The sequence below is a fragment of the Nipponia nippon genome, unplaced genomic scaffold (assembly GCF_047370975.1).
Source record: "Nipponia nippon isolate SJK-2023a ecotype South Korea unplaced genomic scaffold, ASM4737097v1 scaffold_1, whole genome shotgun sequence".
Classification (NCBI taxonomy): Eukaryota; Metazoa; Chordata; class Aves; order Pelecaniformes; family Threskiornithidae; genus Nipponia; species Nipponia nippon.
This window is the reverse complement of record NW_028262290.1, coordinates 166,795,457-166,813,417: the sequence shown is the minus strand read 5'-3', so window position 1 is coordinate 166,813,417 and position 17,961 is coordinate 166,795,457. Positions and strand designations below refer to the sequence as shown.

General features: G+C 43.0%; 1 protein-coding gene across 4 annotated transcripts in view; it reads left to right on the top strand.

Annotated features, from left to right (window-relative positions):
- SMARCC1 (SWI/SNF related BAF chromatin remodeling complex subunit C1) overlaps positions 1-17,961 on the top strand; it is a 93,116-nt gene that overhangs the window by 43,732 nt on the left and 31,423 nt on the right. For all 4 annotated transcript variants that reach the window (XR_015698934.1, XM_087732799.1, XM_087732821.1 and 1 more), the window contains exons 16-21: positions 1,176-1,289; positions 2,055-2,208; positions 2,526-2,639; positions 4,875-4,934; positions 9,379-9,637; positions 10,301-10,462. Coding sequence is in view for 3 of the 4 variants with exons in the window: in XM_087732799.1 (XP_087588925.1) it covers positions 1,176-1,289; positions 2,055-2,208; positions 2,526-2,639; positions 4,875-4,934; positions 9,379-9,637; positions 10,301-10,462 (863 nt within the window). In the remaining variant the exon portion in view is untranslated. The remainder of the gene's footprint in view (positions 1-1,175; positions 1,290-2,054; positions 2,209-2,525; positions 2,640-4,874; positions 4,935-9,378; positions 9,638-10,300; positions 10,463-17,961) is intronic.

Genomic DNA, 17,961 nt, shown 5'->3' with positions numbered 1-17,961 from the left:
CAACATGGAGGAGCCCAGCACCTAGTCCCGTGACTTTTTTTCCAGCCAGTTTCATGTAAAACGCGGTCAGAATGAAGGTGTGGGCTTTTGGCAGGAATGTCTACTTCTAGCATCTGTTTGTTTGTGTCTTGCCTGTGAAAGGCATTGGTGTTCCATCTCTGTATGAGTTATGTTTTCGGTTACCAGCTGCTTTTGCACACTGCATATGAGACATCCCCGTCTTGAATTTTCCAAAGGCGGAAACTGCTTATAATACCCTGTTTTGAACCCATCTCTGCATAGGATGCTCGCTTATATTTGGCAGATTGGTTTTGTTCCATCTAAAGAACAGGGCTAGCAATAATTTTATGGTAGCTTTTGTTGTTCTGAACAACTTGTATTAGGAAGCATTAGTACATTCCAGAAGCTTACTGAAAAAGAGGGTGAAGCAATGTCTGCAGTGCAGGCAACGGGCTGAACCCCACAACCTGCTTACTTGGGCTGTTGTGCACGGAAATATGGGAACCTCACGGGGGTCATTTCTGCTTTGGCTGTTCCCAGCTCAGTGAGCGGGGAGTGCTATGCTGGCTTCTGCGTTCTTGCCCTCTGCTTTTCAAAGATGTTCTCCATTTTGCTGTCCTCTAACCATTCCTTACTGATCTTTTTATGCATTAAAAAGTCCACATGTAGAAATGGTAGCGTTCCATCCAGTGTACTACTGGTTTTCTGCACAGCTGTTTTTTCTTCCAGGCTCACAGCGGGGACTGATGAGGATTATTTAGCCTGTTCCCATGTGAAGACCAGACCCCACTACTTTTTTTTTCTGCAGCTAGTAGTCTGTTGTGCAAGTGTTTGGTTAGCGACCGAGCTACAGCAGCTCTTTGTGTGGTTTGCAATTTAAGCATGCTTCGATGTACTTAGCAGTACAACAGATAACAAAACAGATATAAAACCAAACACAGATAAAATCCAGAATGAAACAATCTGGAAGAGATGGGTCATATTCAGAATATAAAAATAAATTCTACTTACCTATTGCTTTTGATACTGTTTTTTTTAAATTTCATCAATAAAAATTATCTGTCGGTGTTTACTTGTCAGTAATACAGGTGTTTGGAGAAGGTGAATCCTAAAATACATATTCTAAACTTTGTTAGACATCAGTGTCCGTGAACTACGTATCAATTGTCTTTCAGATACCTGGCTTACCGCAACTTCATGATTGACACCTATCGCTTAAACCCCCAAGAGTACTTGACCAGCACTGCCTGCAGAAGGAATCTGACTGGAGATGTGTGTGCTGTCATGAGGTAAAAGCCATGGATCCTTCAGCCACTGCTTTCACTTTAACAAAAAGAAATAGGAGCTGCTTTAGAAACGGAAGGGCTCCAGTACGACAGCATAGGTGTGGGCAACAGCCATCGTGCTGTTGCTTAGCAGGCAGTTTCCCCACTTTTTTGGTAACCAGACTAATTTATACTGTTCTCCATTTGTAATACTCTGTCTGCTTGCTGAACCATGCCAGACTTTGGGTCTTAACTTGTGATTATTTAGGTTCTGCTGGTTAGTAAGTATGTGGAGTTTTTCCAGAAATTCCAGTTTTGCAGCTCAGTTTTGTCAGTTTTATGTTTTGCCAGTCTTAAGCGGTGAGGCGCAGCAGAGCCCTGGAAATTTGGAACTTGCTAGATGTCGATTCAGTCAAGAGCAGCTGCAGATAGATGAGGGAAGCAAATCAATGGTTGTGCAGCCCTCACAATCCATACATTGCAAATGGTTCCATGCATGCGGCCCTAGCTTTGCTTTGCCTCTGTCCTTAACTAAGTAATTTCCTGTTATCTATAATGAAAAAGTCATGTTTTGCTTTATGCAACATGCAGAAGTGCAGTCAAGTCTGTACAAAGCTCGTGCTGCGCGATTTGTGTTGCTGTTGGTGATTAGCGAAGGATTATAGGAGGTTCTGGATCTGTGGTTGATCCAGAAACATAAACTTCTTCCTTTGCTGTCTCCTTTCTGCAGTGTCAAGCATAAGCAAGGCTTTAAGTCTTAAGGTTTTAATTTCTCATGTTTTTCCATAGAGTACATGCTTTTCTGGAGCAGTGGGGTCTCATTAACTACCAAGTGGATCCAGAAAGCCGTCCCATGGCAATGGGACCTCCCCCTACTCCCCACTTCAACGTGCTGGCCGATACACCCTCTGGACTCATGCCTCTCCATATCCGCACTCCGCAGGTGAGCCCTGCAGGCCGTGCTGGCGTGCGTTTGCCTTAGCGCTAGCTGGTGCCGTGTAACATCTCGGTAGAAGGATTTGCACGTGATTCGCTGAAATGTTCCCTTTTTTTGTCCGTCCAGGTTGAGAGTTTCAGGTAGTTGGAATCTCCAAAACAAATCTGCTAGCATTGTGTGCAAGTGATATTATGTAAAGCCATCTCTGTAGACTCACGTTCAACTTATTTGTTCAGTCTGTGTTCTGTATAACGTTGGTCTGAAAACCTTGAATAACTTCAGATTCCTGCCCCTCTCACCTCTCTCGTAATGTCTGTTCACAGGTTCCAGCTGCTCAGCAGATGTTGAGTTTCCCTGAGAAAAACAAGGAGAAGCCTACTGATCTGCAGAACTTTGGACTTCGCACAGACATTTACTCAAAAAAGACTTTAGCAAAGGCAAGTGTGTTGGGATTTTTTCCCCTGCACCTTCTATTAAGGTTTCTTCCTCAAGCATCCTCCCCTAGATGACACGGAGTAACTTGTGTTACTTTTACACTCCTGTTTTAGATTTCTTCCATCGCGGTGTGGGATGCCAAGATATCTCACTTACGGTTGTGTTGGAGATCTGATTTTGTAGAAATAGAGACCTGTACCTATCCTAAGTTAGTCAATACTGTCTGGCTCTTCCAGAGGCTGAACTCTTGTTATGTTATTGCATATTTTACCTGAATGGTTCAAAATCAACAAGCTGTCCAATAATTTAATACAGAATCCGAGATCTTCCAGCAGAGTCGTTTAAGCGTCCTGTTTTCCAAGTCTGAGCAGGGTTTTCCAGACTGACAGCACTAGAAAGTTGCTTGATGATGAAAGGCATCACAAAACCATTGCAGGGGATGCTTTGGCACCGTCTTTGCAACGTATGGTATAGTTCAAGTTTGGGACACCATTGCAGTGCTGTTGGCAATTCCGTTACCTGTTGCCTTTGACTCCTGCTGCTGCCAGATACCTGCCTGTGTGCCTGGAGGTATTGCAGGGGTACCGGTTTACTACCTCAGCACAGCCTTCAGCCTGGAAGCCTGCAGTGTTCTGCTGATTAGTGCCTCTCTGGGGCTGGCATCAGGCTAATTCTGTCTAATTGGTTTCTGTAAGTACAGTGTTCGTTGTCCCGGGAGATCACGAGATAACTATTAAAAAAAAAAAAAACAACAACAAACCCAAACCCCCAAAATACAACAGTTCTGGAGATCAGCGTTTGTTTATGAAGCCTGATTCCATATTGCATTTCATGGAGTGACTTTTTCACTTAGTTTAGGGAGGTATAAATATTCACCAAATTCATAAATCTTTTCCTGGTTCTAGGCTCTGGTTCTGTTTACAAGTATCTGTAACAGTGAACTTGAGCAGATTTATTTGCAGAAGTTGATTTCCCTTTCTGTTTTATGTGCGTGGCAATTGCTTTTTTGGCTGTTCATACCAGCCTCTTTGAGAACGGATCAGCTGCTGGATGACTCACTTTGATTAATGTTCTCCGTGGGTTGATGATCTGTTTGAAATGCTTGAGATGGGATAGATTGACTTATCCAAAATACCCTTTTCCTTTTGCTGTGGTCTTGCACAGAGACATCCAGTCTCCATAATGTTCTTTCATAAGCAGGTGACAAGCTGCTTTTGTCTTTATTTGGCACGTCATGGATTCGGGTGTCTGTCGCCACGGAAGGGAAAGTTTTCCCTGAGTTTGGTAACTTTTAGAAAATCTCAGGAGTTAACCACAAGGTATAGATTTGTGAGCAGCAACCCTTGGAGCAAGTGACTGCTAAATTTGCAGATCATCTTGCTGTAATTACTCTGTCTTTTCAGATAGCTCATCTCACTTGTAAAGATCTATTATTATTTTTTTACCGAGTTACTGATGAACTTGTAGATTGATGAACTTCTTTTTGGAGCAGCATGCACCTTACTCAGTCCAGTTGGTCTGCCTCGGAAGCAGAGGTTTAACGGGGGCTAAAGTTATGTCGACGTAAACCCTATTCTGTTGAGAAAGGTGCCCTTTAAGCTGAGGAATCCCAGGTGTGCCTGAATCGAGGAATCCCATCTCCTCAATGGACAGCAGCCTCTTTCAGCTCTACGGCATCTATGGGCTTAGATGTTCCGTTGTGTCTGTTGGCCGCCGCTATCCTTTGGTGTGAACTGCAGAATGCTGTGTGTAAATGCAGAATGCTGTGTGTTCTTGGCTTAATTTTACCAGCCGAAGTCAAGCCGACCAGAATGCCATCAGCACTCCTGAGGGTTTTTATTATTTAGGAGAATCTGCTTTTCTGCTTGCTGTATGTGCAAGCAAAGGTAGCCAGGAGAAAAGGGTACCGAATCACGTTGCTTTGGCTTGGCATAAAAGAGGAGTTGTAGGTTCTCCTAGACATGTGGGGAAGGTGGGATCTGTAACCCCCAGCCTCGGCAGAGACTGCAGGAATGTACTCGCCTGCGTGCCTTAGCCCCGTAAGTAAATCACGTGAACTGAACCACTATAGGAGGTAACCAGGGACTGGTTAGCTGGAGTAGGAAGGTTGTGAAAGGTACATGTTGGAGTGGATTAAATAACAGATTCTTCCCCTTTCCTTCTTAATGTTTTCTTCTAAAAAGTTCTGTGCAAAAAGACCTGTATTTCACTTTTTTTTTTCCTCCTGTCTTTTGTAGAGTAAAGGTGCAAGTGCTGGAAGAGAATGGACAGAACAAGAGACATTGCTGCTATTAGAAGTAAGTTCATGGGGGCAACAAAGGCTAGGAACCCAAAACATACAAGATATTACATGCTTTAACAATCTACATTTAATAAATTTGTCCAAGTGGAGTTAGATGACAACGGCATACCTTTACAGAACTGGAATAGCGAAGCAGAGTTTATAGTGGGAAGCAATCTCCTGGGACTCGACTGAAGTAGCTGGAGGACGGGGGTGGTTGAGTATCTGTGTATACACGGCTGCCTGCCTCTCTGTTGCGGTTACGGCTTTTGAATTGGTAAAAGGTTACGGCTCTCCCTTGAAACCATAACTTGTTATTAGACCATCATGGCTACGCAAATGTTACTACTGAAAAGAGATGGCAGTAACATCTGTGTAATAGAGGGGCTTCATATACTTTAAGGTTGTACCTGCAAGCCAGAAATCGGGTATTTAAGAACCTTTGCATAAACTCAAGAACAGATCTTGCAGTGCAGGGAGGTCTTTTCATTAAACAGAAGTTGCCAACAGGATGAAATAAATGCCCTTCAAGTACCGGTTTACCTGCCACTAAGATAAATATTTTGAACTTCTGGTGATCTTTACAGGTTCCTGGCTATGCCATGGCATGTTAGGGAAACAGCTAATTTTTGAAGTTGAAATTGTTAAGAAAGAGTTGAGGCTGTGTTTTCCTGTCTCCTGCCACTAAGAAGGGAAGCTCTTTATTTCGTAGCTCTTTAATCCCGTACACCTACTCATTCTTTTCGCCACATAGCTGCACTTGATGTATTCTTTAAGCTTTTTCCAGAAGCCTCCAAGAAATAAACATGAGATGACTCAAATCACATTGGTACTGTAAAAATAAGGTCGAAGAACTGTTAGCGCACTAGAACCCAGTCTGTGTCCCCAAATGCTTCATTTGATGCTCTTGAACCCCATGGTAACTGTCAGATCTCTTGGAGTTCCAGTCTAGGATGAAACCACCCCAGGAGCTGCGCTGCAGAAGGACGTTCTAGTCTTTCACGCTAACATCGGGGCAGCCTTGTTTTTCATAGCGCTTCGTCGGAAGAAGCATCTCGGTGGCCTGAAATAATTAATGTGCCGCCACTTCCTATAAAGAAATTATCATCTACCCAGCTTTCTTTTACAGGAACGTTTTTTTTTCTTTCTTTTACAGGAACGTCTTTTTACAGGAATGTTTTACAGGAACGTGATTTTTTTTTTTTTTTTTTTAATGTAATTCAGGGTTCTGGTATAAGAATTCCAGTTTGGGTTGGTTTTACTTGCAGAGAGCTTCCACCAGACTGCAGTCACATGATTGTTCTGGCTTTTTTGTCTTTACGTGTGTCAGTAAGCCCATTGAGAAGTTAATTTCATAAGGAAAAGCATGGACAATGGATCTTGACAGCGCTTGACGGTGCTGAACAATACTCAGCTTCTCTGTGTGCTTTCTTTTCTGAGCGAGCTAAAGTGCCTAATCAGCAGCATACTTTGATTCAGCCTTCACAGATACGGGAGTGTGTTCATCAAACAGCCAAAACAGATATTTATTTTTTAATGTTAGGTTGATATGCACTCTTTAGCTGATACTTTTCTATTGGCACATGGAAAAATGTTGCTTATAGGGTGAGAACAGCAAAGATCATGGCATTCTTGCATGGAGAAACAAGACTAGTATCTTGATATGTTTGCTTCTTTGCTTTACTAGTATTACTACTTAAAATTCATTCTTCTGTATGTTTGTAGCTTATGGTCATACATAGCAAGTAGTAGCCTCATGAAATAATCCAGATGACATATTCTTCTTTGTTTTAAAAAACAAACCAAAAACCCCCGAAGTCTTGAGATTACAATTTTATTTAACGTGAGTTTAAATTAATAATGTTTTTGTTCTTCATTCTTTCTGGATTAAACCTATAAATAAATCAGTAAAGAGTATATCAGTTCAAGCATAAGTAATTCAGCTGTAACAAGCCAGCTCAGTCCAATTAAATCCTCAGGGTAGCTTTAGGCAAATATATATGCAGTGAAGTGCCAAAGAATAAATCTTACCTAAAATAATTATTGTCCTTCTGCCTGTTGACTGCATGAATTGAGGGGGGGAAAACACTGTTTCCCTCCCAGAATCATCTTCCCTGCCACGCTGCTGCTCCCTATCTCCATGGAGCACTATTCTTGCATAGCTAAGTGCATTTTCAGCTATTTATAGTAAGGACAGCTATTGTGAGAGCTGGTTTGTCTAGCAGAAGCAGCAATGAAGGAGAATGAGCAAAAAAAACCCTGCGTGGCCACGAAAAGCAAAGCTGATCTAGTATGTTAGCGTGATTAAAAATGGGTGGGCACTGGCACATAACTTACAGCACTGAGGTGAAATTAGGGAAGGTGAAATGAAAGTTGAACATTGAATAAATATTTCCCCGTGAGTATGACCTGGTGAACTAAGCAGCTGCTCATTTCTTTAACCACTTGGGCAAGATCAGACAGAGGTCAGGAGAACGGTTCGTAAGCAGTTAGGGACCGTCGATTCCTGCGGTGTGGAGCAGGCTGCCCAGCGTCGTCTGTCCTTGGTTCCTGCCCAAACCAGACGATTCTTTCCATTGAGCTCTCATGAGCTAGACAACACCAAGGGTTTTGGTCTTCAGCCGCTCCTGTGGTGGTCTTTCCATCCAGCTAAGCTCTGTCCTTTTAGTTAGTCTGCTTCCCCATCTTTGAAAATGTTACTGAGCTGGCATTTTTTCCCCAGCTGACCTTCAACATCGGTGACATGCCAGAGTCCTGTTTGCGTAGGTTACTTTGTCTTTCAAGGATTCTCATAGCTTATGTTTTACCTGCAAAAACACTAAAACGCTTTTCCTCCAGACTGGTGAAATCAGAACTGCTGTGAAGAAAGCAGTATGTTTGGAAACTCCTGGATTATTTTTTTTAATATTTATTGTTGATGAAAAAGACTGGTTTATGTGTAGTCCTGCAGGCAAATGTCTTCGGATGTCATGAGTAGTTAGTGAGGGAGAAGGCTGATCTCCGTCTCTTCTGAAATACGTTATACCTGCAGACGGGTGCCTCGAGGTCGCAGGCGGCCTGCCCGATGGCCAGCAAGTCAGTGAGGACGTGTCACGGGCTGATAATACCCGCTTCAAAGGCTGTGCTTCCCCTTCCCCCCGTTATTGCCAAGCCGCCGGCTCGCTTGCTGTGAAGCAGTGCAGACGCTGGTTACCTTTAGTTTTGTTGTAGGGTAAGTACAGCGTGACTAAAAAGCAGCTTGACTTTTCGGCCAAATATGTTAAACTTAAAAGTGAAAATGCAACTCAAACAAATAAACAGGGAGGCGTTTACCACCCTTGCTCAGGCCTCTGTTGTTGAATATTTTCAAAGACTTCTGTTACGCCTGTGAGTTGCAGGTCCCGTTTTCATTTTTGAGTTTAACATATTTTGCCTGGATCTCAAATGGCTTTTTACTTTTTCTAGGTGACTGAACCATGAATCATCTCAGTAATGTAAAAGTTAAAAGTTTAGTATACGTCAACACTTATTTTATGCTATCCAAATGCTTAAATAACTAAACCAGTTTTCCAGAAAAAAAACCCCGCTTGTTAAGGGATAATATTCTGTTAGGCTACCACTTTGGGGTTTTACGGTACTAATTTGTGAGTTTTCTAAAAACTGCTGCAGTAGCCCATTGTTATTAAATTGTTTTGTTAAGACTTTTCTTAAGTAACTTTAAAAGCGACTGAAATTCTGAATTACAAAATCTTTGATTTAATCTGGAAGTTCTTACTTTATCAGGTGGCTTATCTACATAATAATGATTTGTTAACCTGAATGCATAACAAAAATCAGACCGGTTAAGAGTTGCTAGAGACCTGACCTCTTCTGGCTTCATGATACAGAATGTATTTTCCTCTTTTCCCCTGCTATGTTGGTTTGATGCTCTTTCATTTTCATAACATCGGTTGGATCTAAAAACTGGACTTCACCATCGTGGCTAGTATGTACACGTGAAATAACACACTGAGCTCTTTGGGGCAGGAACAGGATTTAAGACATAGATGAGAGAACACAAGAGTGCCCTCGGGGAAGTAGTTACGGGAATGAAAAGAATTGGCGAGACTTGATAGGATAAGCAAACTTATTTCTCGGTAAAGCTTTTCATGTGAAAGCAAAATGGGGAAACACTAACTATGCAAATGTTATTGGTAAATCCCAAATCTTCTGACAATTCTTTTTGACACAGTAACACCATAAAACTTGCGTGATGATCCCTGCAGCTTCAATTTAACTGATGTCCCAGCGAGATGTTCGTATTTCTTACACAGAATAATTTTGCTACCAGAAATAATACAATTTTAAGTAGTTGTCTGGTCCGGATTTATTGTTCCATCACCAAAATAACTAGTACTGCAAATCTTTTTGCATAAAGTAGGGGTTTTTTTCCCCCAGAGTAGTCAGTGTATATACAATAATTTTTTTTCTTTCACTTGCAGGCTCTGGAGATGTACAAAGATGACTGGAACAAAGTCTCAGAGCATGTTGGGAGCCGTACCCAAGATGAGTGCATTCTCCATTTTCTGAGACTTCCGATCGAAGACCCCTATTTGGAGAACTCTGATGCGTCCCTGGGCCCGCTGGCTTACCAGCCCGTCCCTTTCAGCCAGTCTGGCAACCCAGTGATGAGTACCGTCGCTTTTCTGGCGTCGGTGGTGGATCCCCGGGTGGCGTCAGCCGCAGCAAAGGCTGCGTTAGGTATGAGTTTGCCCCAGCAATTTTTTTCGCCTTGTCTCTACAGCTTTGCTCTCTGTTAGTCTGCTCTTAAAATTGTCTGTTTCTAGAGTTTCTTCAGGGTGGGTAATAAGTTGTAGAAATAAATTTACATGTGTGTAGAAAATGGGTCTTCTGATACCCAGTTTTGTGTTCTGTTGTTCCTGAAACTGCCAGTTTACAGGCAAGTTAGAATAGCTCTTAAGGGCTACTGAGTGTCTGAAGATGGCTTGCATTCCCCTTTCGTGCTCATTAACTGTTGGTGTTTGCAAGCACCGCCTAGTAGTTGGTGTTACTGTGACCGCTGTCCTGAGTTTAGCTGTGGGTAAAGGCACAACGCTAAACTTTCCGGCTTCCTGGTTTACTTGTGTGACATTATCTGCCACAGTTATGTGTCCTCTAAGAAACTTGATGAAATAGTTCCTTTCTTTCCTTATTTTTCCACATAAAAGGCAATTTTTACATAATTGGGAAGAGGCTCTTACCTACCGCATTTGAGAGAGAAAATTAACTACCTAATGGGAAAAGAAGGAACTTGAGAGTTCATTTTGTCACGAGATTTACCTGCACGTTGATCGGACAAAATCATAACTTTTAATTTGCCTTAAAACCCTCACAATATAACGTTTTCTGTGTGATTTTTAACAGAGGAGTTCTCTCGCGTCAGAGAGGAGGTACCACTGGAGCTCGTTGAAGCTCACGTAAAGAAGGTGCAGGAAGCAGCAAGAGCCTCTGGGAAGGTGGATCCAACATACGGACTAGAGAGCAGCTGCATTGCCGGAACGGGCCCAGATGAGCCGGAGAAAATCGGTAGGCTGTCCATCAAAATGCAGAAATTTCTGCAGATGAGATTCCTTAGGCATTTTTGCCTGACTCATAATAAACCGTAAGTTCACCACCAATACGAGATGGCAATCGCGGGTAAGGAGAGTGTGACAGGTTGTTCCACTTCTGCTTGCTGCAGGATTATTAACTCTTGACACTGAACTAATGAACTTCGCACCAGCTTTAGTTTTAGAAATTTGTTTTCCGACTACGTGGAAATGCTGCTGCGTGGGATGCATAGCGTTGAGTGGGCAGAAATACCAGAGCAGAACATTTCATGTCAATTCTGTGGGTCCTAGAGTAGTTAGAGGGTGCTGCCTTTCCAGTTGTGATAAAGCCAGCTGAGTTTTATTGCCTCTTTGTGCTGCAGCTGAATCTATAATAAATACCACACCTTTTGGTAAACAGTTTTAATGTAAGTCGTGTGCTCTGAGTACACGGCTAACTGTGGTGGTAGCAGAAGAGGAACTTTGTATTAAATGGTGGGCTGGTACCTGGTAATGCCGCAGTTCTTGGCTCTGGTGGCTGTACGTTGCACTGCCATACTAATGAGCTCTCGTTTTAGAGCTCGGTTTCCACTGAGCTATTTTCTGTAGTATTCAGCAGATACTCTGGTATTAAGTCTCTTATCTGAAACTTTGACAGGTGCAAATTGTTTATTCATTACTGTGGAGAGTAAAAGCGTATCTCCTGGCAGCTCTCTGTAGAGTGAAACCACTTTGTGTAGCCCTTTCTGTTTACCTCTCTTCTGGCTCTCCTTCAACAGCAACATGAGTAGACGCGCACATTTTGCTGCGTACCTACGGGCGGTCTCAGACTTCCACCTCTGGAGTTCGGTACAGATCTACTGACTTGTCTGTAGGTCTTTATTTTTCTCTCCGACATTATTGGCTGCTGTTTCGTTCAGCTTATCACAAATCGTTTTGGTGAATATAGTGACTAGATATTTAAAGGCACGTATAGCTTCGGGTAAAGGTGAACAGAATGTGATCTAGATTGGCTGGAAGGTTTGATCTGGGCTGTGCTTGTGCATCTCGTGGCCGACCTGCCGTCACCCCGTCTAGAGACGTGAGCAAGGTGCCAGATTGTGTGATGGGGTCGTAAGGGACCTCTGTGCTCCAGCGCTGTTCAGTTAGCAGCTGCTAGTGAGAGGCGAAGATGCGCACCTACTATTCATGGTACTTAATGTCCGTTGCAAAACTACACTTCTAAATTAAAGTACTGCTTAACTCATGAAGGTATTTTTTTAAATAGCAAAGAAGTTAACAGACCACTCAATCCTGCTGTTGCGTTTTTCAGTTCTGTGCTCAGTGGGATAGACTTGACGCGAGGCAGCTCGGTGCTTTGGGAAGATGCGGCGTGTGTGCCGAAAGGGGAACGGCAGCACCTGGGGTACCTGCTTCTCCCTGCTCCGCAGTGCTCTGTTGCTCAGAACTGAGAGCAAGCGTCGAAGCCCTGTAGAAAGGGCAAGGCTTTGGGGTTCATTTTCAAGTCTACTGTAAAACAAATTTCGGTGTTGCTCCATCTGGGTCTAAGTTTAATTTGATAGTTATTTTAAAATAAGCTCAGCTTAAGTTAAATTTTTCTTACTGGGGCTTTGTTTCCTTTTTCCATATTCTCCAAGTACAGGCTTCACTGTAGCATGTTAAGGACCTCACGTATGCTGCTTTGAGCCTTAATTCTTAATCCTGCAGCATGACGGTGGAAGTTTACCATTGCTACATCACCGGTGATATTGCTGGTCTGTAGGTTAGCCCTTCCTCTAGGAGAATTTGCACACAAGTTGCAAAGAGAGGTTTTGAAGTCCTTGTCACTTAATATGGGGAGTTGGAGAGCAGATGACCATAACACGATTATTTCTGAATGAGCTGTGTGGTGAGTTCTATAAGTAATACTGTCCTGTTATAGTTAATGCGATTTGTATTGGGCTGTGACTAATGGAATAAATTAGGACAACAGCAGATGGTTCTCCCCGGGGGAGCTGCTCAGCAAGAGTGAACTGGGTCACTCAACAATCTGCGGTGCCTTCCCCTCCAAAACAGCTTTGCACTGGAGGGCGCGGGGGAATCCGTAGCGTGCGCTTGCAGAGGTGCGTTTAAGACGTCCAAGTACAGCGTTGTGGTGTGCCGCTGCTGAAACGGAGCTGCGTTTTTGTGTGGCTAGACCTGAAGTTTTATAGCTAAATGTCACTATGGGGAACTAAAAATATCTGCTTAGGGTTCCACGCTATAATGAAAGTTCATCGGCTCTTATACTTTAGAAATAAAATTATAGCTCCATAATGATTTAAAAACTCTTAATATTGGTGAATTGGAGGCAATGTGGAATGCAAAAGGGGAAAATCTGACTGGAACAGATTGCAGGAGCGTACGTTAATATCCAAGAATCTCCTCTCTTAACTCTTCATTGTTAGTTTTTCTAAAAACTAATGATGGATCCTTTTAAATTGGTACGGTAAGGTAAGGCTTCAGTAGAGCTAAGAGGAGACTCAAGGGGTTCGGATGCTGTGGTAGACACGGTCTTTTGCTTTCCAGGATAATTCCCCACTGTAGGTACAGAGTACGACAGACGAAGATGCTCTGCATCAGTTTTAGTACAAATGGATTGAGGAGAGCAAACGAGGGATCCTAGCTCTTTAGGGTAGCGATTGAGCTCCAGAGAAGGGAAATATTCAGTACGCGTGTGGTACTTAGTAGTTTCAATTAAGTCTTCACTGAGTGTGTGTACTTTCTTAATGGCTGAATGAGGCACGAGGCAGTCTCCGAAGTGCCTGCGTTGGAGGGGGTTACTTGTGCGTTTTAGGTCTTACCTTCACTGAGATACTTGTTAGAGTATTTCTGCTGCCAGGAGCGTATGGATGCTTCAAGCCGTAGCTCATCTGTGACAGTGAGCGCTGAGGGAATGGGGGTCTGATTTACTGCCTCCACTACAACTGTAAGCGATGTAAATGGATGATTAAATTTAACATTTTATGGATGCTTTTGTATCATTCTCAAATAACGCATTCTAGAAAACTACACACAAGTATATATGTACACAGGAGAAGTTCTTCTACTTCATTTTTGGCAGGATGATTTCTCTTGTGGTCTCCAGGGTGTGCTTTAACTCTGAAATAACGCAAGCGCTGCTAAAATGAGCAGACTCCGAGCACTTCATTCGCTTTGCGTGCACCCAGGTGCCCCTGAGCCGGTTCTGCGCCGCTGGAGGAGCGAGCCCATCCATCCAATCCCCTGGTGACGGACTCGTGCAGCTCGCACGAAAGCCGCAGCAGCTTTCTGTGAACTCTCCACCCTGCTTCGTGGGGGCCCACCCCGTTATGGGGCTGTACGCCTCCAAGCTGCGTGAAGCAGAAACAGAGGAAGCTCTGGTGGCTGCGGAGTCCTGACTTACTGTGGAAAATGTAAATTACAGCTTAGATAATAGCGTAATTATCATATTCAGACCCAGGGTTTTTCCAGAGCTATAGTATATTTCCTCTCAATTAAATATTAATATTCATGCCTGACTTTTGACAGGTTGCGTGTGTTTCCTTAGTGAAAACAAAGGAGACTAGGATGTCTTGAAGGCATCTTTAAACTATTTGCTGAGCTGAAACTCACGCTAGTGATTCTGTGCATTTATACGTGGGGTTTTGCTTATTGTTCTTCCGATGACAGCGGAGGTTACGTATCTGCTTACGCTGCAAGTGTCTGTTTGCTGGTAGTGCAGTAAATTCTTACCATGGAAGTATTTTATAGTTTTACTTGTTGACCTAAAGTCGATTTAAGTTCTCTGTAAAGTCACTGGGCTTCGTCAGAAGTCAGCTGTAAGTTCTTCCTGCGTTAGAAAACTCCGTGCTTTTGGAGGTGATACGCAGAACAGAACAAGCTTCCACAGAGACGAAAATATTTGCTGCGTCAGGTTTGACGAGGGGCACGGAGAGACGATGTTTGATGGTCTGCAAGTGGCTTCTCCCTCTTGAGAGATGTCTTGGGGTGTCTCACAGCCATCTGCCTCTCGCTGGTTTAAGAAATACCGTGAATTTGATTCCCCGCAGCCTGCGAGGTATAATACCAAACCTGCTGAAGAGGGTTACAGAGCATAGCTGGTGCCATGTAGAAGGGATTACAGGCTCTTTCTCATGACAGTTAAGTCTTCCCCTTTTGTACCAGGGACATGTATCTCCAACTGATCAGCTCCTGTTTGCATTGTCGGTTAGGTATTTTCATTAACCTCGTTAGATCATACAGGAAAATCAGTACGGTTGTGTTTGTATCCAGCTGAAAGGCAGGAGTCATTTCCGTCATTCTCTTGCAGACAGAAATGTTTTGGGTTTTTTCTGATCCTTTCATACTTGAGTTAGAGATTAATTTTCACAGGACTCTTAATTGTTTTGAGGTACTTGGAGTAGCCTGTAATTTAGAGGCAAAAACCTGCTTCAACCCAGGTAAACTTATTTAACCCCCAAACTAATAACTGATAGCTTTCATTTTCTTTTTCCTTATTCGTGTAGTGTTCCAGCACGGTCCCCTCGACGTACACGAGTGTGGAATGGCTTATGCCGGTGGGAGCCGCAGAGGCATAGCGCTGTCACTGCAAATAAGGGCTTAGTGGCTAATACAAGAAAACAGTTTTCAAAAACCATTGACTACAACCTGCCTAAAGTTGTCATCCTAATTTTAAAATAACATTTATTATTACAGCCAGGATTAGAAAACCTAAGTTAAATCGGGATGTTCACAATAATCTTACTGTCACACGTACGTACCTTCTGACTCTCTTTGTAGCCGAATGTGTCCCTACGTAATATAAAAGAACACTTTGTTTTGGAAAGTGTCCGTCAAATGTATTATGATGCCAGGGAGAGTCCAAGGGCAATTTTCCTTACTGTGAGATGCTCTATGTGCTTTTTCCTTTGAGAAGATTGTCTCTAAAGGGTGGGTGGGAAGGAGTTTGGTGTCCTCTTTGCCTTGGAACTTCCTCCGCAGCAGTAGTTGCTTAACAGCTCTTACCTTGGTCTACAGATTTGCCCAGGGCAGCTGTGGATGCCCCATCCTTGGAAGCGTTCAAAGCCAGGTTGGATGGGGCTTTGAGCAACCTGATCTAGTGGAAGGCGTCCCTGCCCACGGCAGGAGGGGCTGGACTGGATGGTCTTTAAAGGTTCCTTCCAACCTTTCTATGATTATACAAGATTAAAAAGGAATAGTTAATAAAACGTGCCCCAATACTTGCAGGGAATTAATAGCAAACACTTAGAATCTATGACAATGCTTGATGGTGTAGCACATTGTAAACCCACACAAACTCATCCTGCGCTCGTGTCTTCAGCTGCCGCAGCGACTCGGGCATTGCGGGATGCTGCCTTTCTGAAAAACTTTACCTTAAGATGGGAAACCTTGAAATGCGTTGTAATCGGCAAACAAAACCCGCATTCAAAATTGAGTTTAGAGTGGAAAGGGAGTTCAGTCTTACCTACAAGACACAAGAACAAACTGACTTTTGGGTAGAGGAGGAAAGCTCGTGCCTTATAGGACTTTATTTTAATGGCATTCTTAGGGGCAGCTTACATGACTATTGCCTTACAGCTTTCTCTTAAATGTGATGCAGAATCTAGCAAGGAGTATTGTCACCTGTGAAGTTTGCGTTCCTGAGCAAATCATGTGCAGTTGCATGACAAGAACTTCCTAAGGAATTTTGCCCCTCCCTTGGAGTATAAATGTGAAGCTGCAGGTTTCTGTGGGAACTCCTTTAGTCTAGGAGCCTTCAACAGATAGTAGAATCATTAAGGTTGGAAAAGACCTCCGAGATCATCGAGTCCAACCGTTAACCTAACTGCCATGAGATGAGATGGTAGCCCAGTGGTAGAGATGCTTGCTGCTGGTGTGGGATGCTGAGACTTGAGTCTCTGCTCAGCCTGATTCTAGACTGGAGAACCTGAGCTCCAGGTTCTTGTCTTCCAGAAGAGTGAAAAAATAACCAAGTCATGAGCTTTTAAGAGACAGAAGCCTCCCTGTTTTCACTTAAAATTGTCCACAGAGTAGAGCTTTTCGGACCTGTTTCACTGCGACTGGGAGTTTTGTAGGAAGCAGAGCTTCAGAGTTGCTCCACTTCTCCCTGTGGTTGCTTGGGGTTGTTTAGACAAAATTATGGACTCTCTTTCTTTCAGTTACACTGTATCCCAATACTCGGAATCTTGAAGTTCTTCATGTTTGGGCTAAGCTGCACCAAAATGAGAACTTGTGTATTCCCGTGCAGTATTTTCCTAGTTTGAGCTCATGATCTTCCACTCTACCAACCCAAGCACGCTTGGAGTGTTCTGCACTTTGTCTCCACTTTTTTTACTAAAGGAGAGAATAAAGCTTTCTTTGTAAAGCTTTCTCTTTCATTTACTAGGAGGGATGACACTTTTCAGCCCAGTTTGGAGCTCTGCTTCTAGGCTTGAAATAGCTGTCTGACAAAATCTAATCTAGATTTTCCCTGTGACATTATTAGGTCACTAAATCCTAACTCTGAGATAAAACTTCTGATGAGGTATGTCCCCAGTCTCCATAAATTGAATTACGGTGGCAGATACTTCAGAGAAGTAGGTTTGTCATCTTAAAATAAGCCAAGAGAAAAACCATTATCTTTCAATCAGACATTTTAGTGTATTTATCTTATATATATGGAAGGGACTTTTGTAAAAACTTTGCTACAGAACTGTTGCTATTAAAGCAGAACACGTTGTACACCAGTTTTTTTCTTCAGTGTAGCACACAGGCATTACCAGTAAAATGAGGATTACTGAAAACTGAACACCCTAGACCAGCCAGTGTCTTCAGAAGCTTAGAGATGGATCAGGGCTTTCCACCAAGAGTTTTATATTGGTATGGCAGCATGTGTTGGGAGTCCATGATCTGAATAAGCTCCTTCTTTAATGCCCCTGTACGTTAAATTGTACTAGAGTGTCTGTTCTTGCAGGTCTGAGATCCTAGACAAGGAGTACGAGGTTGTGCTGACACTTCTCTTGGGCGTTTTTGCAGAACAGCTGGGTGCTGCGAATAAATGTGGATTTCTTGGACTTTTAAACAATCCATATGCAAAATATCTGGAAGTAGTACTATATTATTCAGACACTTTCAGGTATTCTCCATCAATATGCTTGTTCTTATCCTCTTATCTCAGAGAGGCCTGCTGTCATTAGTAGGAACATTTTAAATAAGTGTTCTGTAAAGGAATAACTTGATAAATGAACCAAGGGTTAGCACCAAGAGATGTGTGCTAAGCACAAGACGACACCAACTGCTGTTAAAACACACACTTCTCTTATGAGGTGCATGCACCCAGCACGTGGTAACACATGGGTTTTATTTTTTTGTCTTCCTTCCTCATTTTGGTACCTCACTTGTACACCAGTTAGGCTGTTACCTGGTCTTCTGCTGGAGATGCTGAAGTTAGGTGGTAGGATAACTGGTCAGCTGCTACTCAAAAAGCAATCTGTAATGCAAGGGCGCCTGGCTCTGTTC